Source organism: Humulus lupulus, chromosome 2 (assembly GCF_963169125.1).
Source record: "Humulus lupulus chromosome 2, drHumLupu1.1, whole genome shotgun sequence".
NCBI lineage: Eukaryota > Viridiplantae > Streptophyta > Magnoliopsida > Rosales > Cannabaceae > Humulus > Humulus lupulus.
The window spans coordinates 259,073,883-259,081,689 of NC_084794.1; the positions used below are offsets into that span (position 1 = coordinate 259,073,883).

At 41.3% G+C, this 7,807-nt stretch overlaps 1 protein-coding gene across 1 annotated transcript; it reads left to right on the plus strand.

Annotated features, from left to right (window-relative positions):
• Positions 1 to 4,130: 4,130 nt before the first annotated feature.
• Positions 4,131 to 4,956, plus strand: LOC133815422 (uncharacterized). The gene is made up of 2 exons (XM_062248265.1): positions 4,131 to 4,584; positions 4,742 to 4,956. Exons 1-2 carry the CDS (start codon positions 4,131 to 4,133, stop codon positions 4,954 to 4,956), a joined length of 669 nt encoding a protein of 222 aa, XP_062104249.1.
• The last annotated feature ends 2,851 nt before the right edge of the window (positions 4,957 to 7,807 follow it).

Sequence of the window (7,807 nt, forward strand, 5' to 3'; positions counted from 1 at the left end):
ATGCTCTTGCCAAGCTCGCCACCTCGGGAGAGACAGAGACCCTGGGGTTGGTGCCAATAGAATTCTTGGAAAAACCAAGTATAGAAGGAAATCGGGCAGAGGTCGAGATGATCGACGCCAGGCCAACCTGGATGACCCCCATTCTTGAATATCTCGTCGAAGGCAAGCTGCCTGAGGGATGTAACGACGCGCGGCGAGTCCTATATCAAGCTCCCAGATATACGATAGTCGATGGAGTGTTGTACCGACGTGGGCACTCCTTACCTCTCCTCCGGTGCGTTCTTCCAAGTGAAGCGAAGGCCATCCTGCAGGAAATTCACGAAGGATTCTGCGGAGACCACACTGGGGGGCAAGGCTTGGCCTTAAAGGTTCTCAGGCAAGGTTATTATTGACAGACTCTGTCCAAAGACTCGATCTCATATGTGAAAAAGTGCGACAAGTGCTAGCGATTCACTGCAGTTGCCCGAGTTCCTCCAGTCGAGATGAAAATGATCTCGGCCCCTTGGCCGTTCGCCGTTTAGGGGATAGACTTAGTAGGCGCCCTGCCTACTGGAAAAGGCGGGGTCCGTTACGTCGTGGTCGCCATCGACTACTTCACTAAGTGGGCCGAGGTAGAGCCGTTGGCAACGATCACGTCTAAAAAGGTGCTTGACTTCGTGATTAAAAGCATCATCTATCGGTTCGGCCTGCCCAAGAAGATCGTCTCTGATAACGGCACTCAGTTCGACAGCGACCTGTTCACCAAGTTTTGTGAAAGGCACAGAATTATGAAAAGCTTCTCCTTCGTGGCCTATCCTCGGGCGAACGGCCAGGTCGAGGCTATCAACAAGACTCTAAAGGCGAGCCTCAAGAAAAGATTAGATGAAGCGAAGGGGGTCTGGCCGGAACAGCTCCCCCAGGTCCTATGGGCATACCGGACCTCGCATCGGACTCCTACGGGTCATACTCTTTTCTCCCTAACCTTCGGGAGTGAAGCAGTCCTCCCCGTTGAGGTTAAGGTTCTATCGCATAGAGTCCAATCCTACGACCAAGGTCGGAACCATGAGCTCCTATGCCATTCCCTAGACCTAGTTGATGAAAGGCGAGAGGATTCGCAACTCCAGCTCGCCCATTATCAGTAGAAGATCACTCGCTACTTTAACACCAAAGTCAGAAAATGCTCCTTTAGCGTTGGCGACTTGGTCCTAAGGAGAGTTTTCCTGGCCGGGAAGGATCCCAAAGATGGAGTCTTGGGACCGAACTGGGAAGGACCCTACCAGGTCATCGAAGTCATCAGGGTCAGGAAACTTACAGTGTATGGCTGGGAGGTAGACGAGAGTGTTGCGTTGGTAGGAGCTTCGTCGGTGTAGTAGCTTCCAAAGCTTCGGAGAAATCCGTACACCTAAGCTTCTTGAACGATGAAAATGGCAGCAACAGAGTCGAGGGTTTCGTTCTTCGGGAATATAGAGATGAAAGAGGAAAAGAGGTTTGGAAAATTTCGAATGAAAGGGTGGCCCGTGCGTAGGGTGGCCACCCCCTTTTTATATGCGTGAAGGATCACGTGTAGAAGTCTCTTGGATGGCCCTGATGAGGGATCTGAGGCCCTCCACTCAAAATATGAAACAATGGCTGGGCATAGGCTAGGCCATTAAATGCGGTTCTCGTAAGACGTACCGTCACCACCCACGATGTTCCACGTATCAGGCGCCTACATAAAGAGTGGAATGCGAAGAGTTTGTGGGGAAGTCTAAAGCCCCCACTGTGGTCTTATATGCGACGTCATATACCACGAGCAAGAGCTTGGGGGCTGATGTACGCCCTGATTTTCCCACGGGCTGATTAGCAGGCCGAGCTTCGGACTAATCATGGTTAGTCCATAAACATCCCCCAGACCGGAGCTCCTGTCTTGAGGTCGTACCCCCCTTAGCTCGAGGAATCCTCAAAGACTCGCCAAGACTGGAGCAAGGAATCGGAAGGCCGAAGGTCGGGTCAAATGCGCAGCTCGTGGTACGAGCTAGATATGGAGGCTATGACCCCTTGTAAAGTCAACACACGCAAGATAAACGTGCATATATCTGACATCCCGTGTCTGATATCTCCCTGACTTCTCGGACACGCAGCAGGAACATGCGTGTTCAGACACCCATGGCTGGGTTGGGCCGTGCGGCCCATTATCTCCTTACCTATCGATTTGACCACACTTATGTGTCAGGTTTAGGAATTAATCATGAATGTCATAGAGTTGATATGACAAATAAGAAGGTCACGGGATGAACTCCTTACCAACTTCCAGGTGCCTTCTCTTATAAATATGGAGACCCTGGGAGTTGATAGGGGTTGGAAAAAATAGTCCCTGGAAAGATATATACTTTGTAACCAGATATCCAGAAGATATCAATAATATTGACTAGTGGTGTAAAAGGATTTTAACCTTTGAACAACTTAAAAACCGTGTCTTGAGTCACCTATTTCATTCTCTAAGATCTTATATCTATTACGGTTCTACGTTTGGCACTAATCCCTTTCTCTCCTTCTCTTAATTACCTGTTGCCGAAGAACCGCATCAACAGAATTTATTCCAACAGTGGTTGTGACGGGTTAAAGGATATGTATAGATTACCGGAAGTTGAATAAGGCAACTAGGAAAGATCATTTTCCTTTGCCTTTTATTGATCAGATGTTGGATAGGTTGGCAAGGCATAACTAATTTTGTTTTCTAGATGGGTACTCAGGTTATCATCAGATTGTAATTGCACAGGAGGATCAAGAGAAGACAACTTTTACATGTCCTTATGGTACTTTTGCTTTTAGAAGGATTCCATTTGGGATATGCAATGCACCATCCACATTTCAATGGTGTATGATGGCGATATTCTCTGACATGGTTGAGAAAGGGATTGAGATTTTTATGGATGATTTCTCAGTTTATGGGTCTTCGTTTGAAAATTACTTGACTAATTTGGAGTTGGTTTTGAGGAGATGTGAAGAGTTGCATTTAGTACTTAATTGGGAGAAATGCCACTTTATGGTGAATGAAGGAATTGTATTGGGGCACAAGATTTCTAAGAAAGGTATTGAGGTAGACTGAGCTAAGATTTCTACAATTGAGAATTTACCACCTCTAGTTTCAGTTAAGGGAGTGAGAAGCTTCCTTGGTCATGCAGGGTTTTATAGAAGGTTTATCAAGGATTTTTCTAAGGTTTCAAAGCCTTTATCTACTTTGTTGATGAATGGAGTTCCTTTTGATTTTGATGAAAAGTGTCACCAAGCTTTTAAGATACTTAAGGAGAAATTGATTTTGGCACCTATAGTTGTAGCACATCAATGGGATTTGCCATTTGAATTGATGTGTGATGCTAGTGACTTTGCAGTTGGGGCAATGTTGGGACAAAGAGTTGACAAGGTATTTAGAACGATTTATTATGCAAGTCGTACCTTGAATGATGCTCAAATTAATTATGCAACTACGAAGAAGAAGTTGTTGGCCATAGTGTTTGCCTTTGATAAGTTTAGGCCATACTTGATTGGGAATAAGGTGATTGTTTACACAGATCATTCTGCGATAAAATATCTTATGACCAAGAAAGATTCCAAGCCTCTTCTTATTCGGTGGATTTTGTTGTTACAAGAATTTTATGTGGAAATTAAAGATAAGAAGGGCACATAGAATTTGGTGGCTGATCACTTGTCTGGATTGGAGGTTAATGAGGATTCTCTTGATAAAGAAGTTCAGATTAATGATGCTTTTACTGATGAGCAGCTGTTTGAAGTAAGTGTTTGTAAAGATGTTCCATGGTTTGCAGACTACGTTAATTTTTTGGCTGCAAAGGTTATACCTCCTGAGATGACAAGGCAACAATTGAAGAAATTCTATTTGAAGGTGAAGCACTATTACTGGGAGGAGCCTATTCTGTATAAACATTGTCATGATCAAGTTATTAGAAGATGTACCCGAAGATGATATGTTGTCAATCTTGACTCACTGTCATAATTTGCATTATGGTGTGCATTTCGAAGGAACAAGAACAACAACAAAAGTTTTACAGGGTGGGTTTTACTGGCCTACATTATTTAAAGATGCTAATGTCTTTGTCAAAAGTTGTGATCGTTGTCAACGAACCGGGAATATATCAAGAAGATATCAAATGCCAATGACTGGTATTTTAGAAGTCGAGTTGTTTGACGTGTGGGGAATAGACTTTATGGGACCTTTCCCGTCATCGTATAATAACAAGTACATTTTTCTTGTGGTGGACTATGTTTCTAAATGGGTACAAGTTGTAGCAACTCCTACTTGTGATGGGAAAGAGGTACTTAGATTCCTTCAAAAAAATATCTTCACTCGGTTTGGTACCACAAGAGCAATTATTAGTGATAGGGGGAGTCATTTTTGCAACAAGTCTTTCACTGCTCTCTGTGCTCGTTATGATGTTCATCATCGAAAGGCATTGTTTTATCATCCACTTTCCAATGGTCAAGCCGAAGTGTCGAATAGGGAGATTAAAGTTATCTTGGAAAATACTGTAAATACGTCAAGGAAGGATTGGTCGAAGAAGCTCGATGATTCACTTTGGCCTTATCGCACTGCATTTAAAACTTCGATTGGTATGTCACCATATCGATTGGTGTTTGGTAAGGCATGCCATTTTGGAACTGGAGCATAGAGCTTACTGGGCTGTGAAAAAGTTAAATCTTGACCTCTTTATGGCGGGACAAAATAGGCTTATGGAGTTAAACGAGCTTGATGAATTCTGAAATGAAGCTTATGAGAATGCAAGGGTTTATAAAGAGAAGTCGAAGGCCTTTCATGATAAGCGGATACTTAGGAAGGATTTTCAACCAGGAGATAAAGTGCTGCTATTTAATTCAAGACTTAAGCTCTTTCCTGGTAAATTGAAGCCGAGATGGTCTGGACCGTACACGGTAGTTGCTTCACTTCCTTATGGAGTAGTGCAAGTTCATAGTGAGAAGATGTGACACTTTAAGGTGAATGGTCAGAGATTGAAGCATTATTTGGAGGGCCCAGTGGAAAAATGGCAGTTCGTGGTGATTTTGGAACCACTTTGATCTGAATACAAACAAGAGTCCGGCTAAAAGACCTTAAAGACAACGCTTTTAGGAGGCATTCCTAAGTTTAGTTTTATTTTTTCTTGTATTTTAAATTTATGATTTTTTGTTTTTGTTTGGTTTGGAACAATGTTTAGGGAATTTGTTTTAGTGATTATTTTTAGTTTTAATTAGAACAATTTTCATGTATTGTATGAACCGTGAAAAACGTGAAAAAACGCAAGAGTTTACAAGAACGGGGTTAGAAAAATGTTATTTTTGAGGCAATAGCGCTACAGCTGGGAAGGTGGTGCTATGGTGCTGGTTACAGAAAGGTTGGAGGATTTTTTTCGAGCAACAACGCTAGGCATAGAGCGCTATGGCGCTAATCTCAGAAGCAAAACGGAACTTTGAAACAACTATCAACGCTGCTTCAAGGGCTCTAGAGCACTATAATCAGACAGACTTGCCTAGAATCCTTGTAGCGCTACAACGCTGAGTCCCATAAATTTTGTTAAAAGGGGGTTAGACTTCGAATTTTTTCCCCTAAACCCTCCTTTCCTTTTCTTTCTTTGTGTTCTCTCTATTCCAACTCCCTCAACCTTCCATTGAACCTCCATTACGGCTTCTTCCAAGAATTTTGACCTTAATTTTATCATTTCTTCTTTAGTATCTCTGAACCCTATCACCTTTGATCTATTTTTTCCACCAATCCCCATTTCTACATCACATTTTGGAACCCTAAAAATTCAGAGTTTTAATTTCTTAAAGAAGATTAAAATTTTCAAGGGGGTTTGCTCAATCAAGCATAAGGGAGACCATTTCATGGGCTAGTAAGTGTTTTCAATCCTTTTTCTTCCAAGATTTTTGCTGCATTTGGGGTTGGGTACATGTGTTGCTTGTTTTTGGTGGAATTTAGTTTTTGCTGCTGAGATTTGGAGGATTTGGATGTTGTGTTCTGTGAAATTGAATTTATAGGGTGGTTGTGAAGAAGGAAAGTGTTTATTTTAAGGGGAGATGCTGTAAAAAAATTTATGGGTTTGGGTATTGCTGAGAGTGTAGACAATGGCTCCTAAAAGTAGAGCGGGAAGGTCTAAGGATAAGGGAAAAGGCCACGCTTCTGCCTCCCAACAAAGGGATGATAGCTCGGAGCAGGAGTTTGATGAAACTAGGTTTATAAATTTTCAAGCTCAAGAGCGTTATGAAAAGTTTGTAAGAAAAGCATTGATTCCTGAACGTGAGGTAGAATATCAATCTGAACCCTTTGAGCATCAGATTTTTGAGTTAGTTAGAGCAAATCTTGCAGCTCGAAAATGGGACAATTTTGTTACAAAATTAGTGCAGGCAAATGCATCATTGGTTTATGAGTTCTATGCGAATTTAAGATCTAAACACAATGATAAAGTTTTTATCAGAGGTAAGCAGGTGTCGTTCACTGTCGAATCGATTAATAAGGTTTTCAATGCCCCGCACATAAAAGAGCAAGATGAGGAATATACAATATTTTTTAAGGGATATATAGATTATAATGTTGTGGCTGAAAAGCTATGCTTTGAAGGGGCTCCATGGAATTTATCTGGCTATTTACCCAAGAGTATCACATCATGCCAATTGAATATTGAGGCTAGATTTTGGGCATTCTTTGTATGTGCTCGGTTTATGCCAGTAAGTCATGTGTTTGACATGACTAAGGATCGAGTACTTTTGATGCATGCATTGATGACAAGAATGACTGTTAACGTGGGTTCGTGGATTAAAGAAAATATAAAGTTCATTGAAAAGGGCCATACCACTTGAGGTTTGGGCCATGGATCTGTCATCACAATGTTATGCTATAAGGATGGAGTTCCTAAGTTAGTTACTGATATTTATCAGTCTTTGCAGCAACCTTTGTCGATTACTTTGATGAAGGATTATTGTAGAGTCCAAGAACTTTACTTAGCTAATTGTTTAGTAGTATTATAGTATGTTTAGTGTTATCATTGTTACTTTGGATTTTTGGTTCAGACCGGGAGTTATTTGGACACTCATAGTAGTACTTATAGATTTTCTAAGTTTAACCTATAGTTTAAGAATATTAAGTATAACCTAAGGTTTGATTAATGTGTCTGATATTAAGGATTATATTATTATATTATAAGGTTTAGACATCAACCAATAGGATTTTAAGCACATGTTTTGAATGGTAATTAAGGATTAAGTATTTTTGAGGATTAAATTAAATAAGGGTAAAAGTTTGAATGTATAGGGTCAGTCAGCAGCTTTGAGCACGTTGAGGGCTTAGTCAAGGCTGTTTAATCCATTCAAACTTAGCTAAAAATGTGTAAATTCGTGTTTAAATATTCTGCGTATGCCGATATATCGCAGCTATAGGGGGCGATATGTCGCAGCACGTAGATACGGAAAACACGAATCGATGCACGGTCGCCTCGGGAACAAAGGTCCAGGCGATATATCGCCTATAGGGGGCGATATATCGCCTCCACCAGCATGAATTCAAATACATTTGAATTCTTTTCCCTTCAGCCATTCAAACTCCTTCAACAGTCCAGCATCTTCTGAACGAGTCTTCAGCCTCTGCTGAACGATTATTCAAATGATTTTCACCTAAAAAGCCATTATTTTTATTCAAGTAAAATCAAGATATTTTCATTCCCAAACTCTATAAATAGGACCTAGTACCCAGCCATTATTCACCATTTGCTCTAAGTTCAGAGGCTGCTAGTGTTAAGTGAGTGTGAGAGTGTAAACACTTGGTTTGGGGAAAAACTATAAGCTTAAA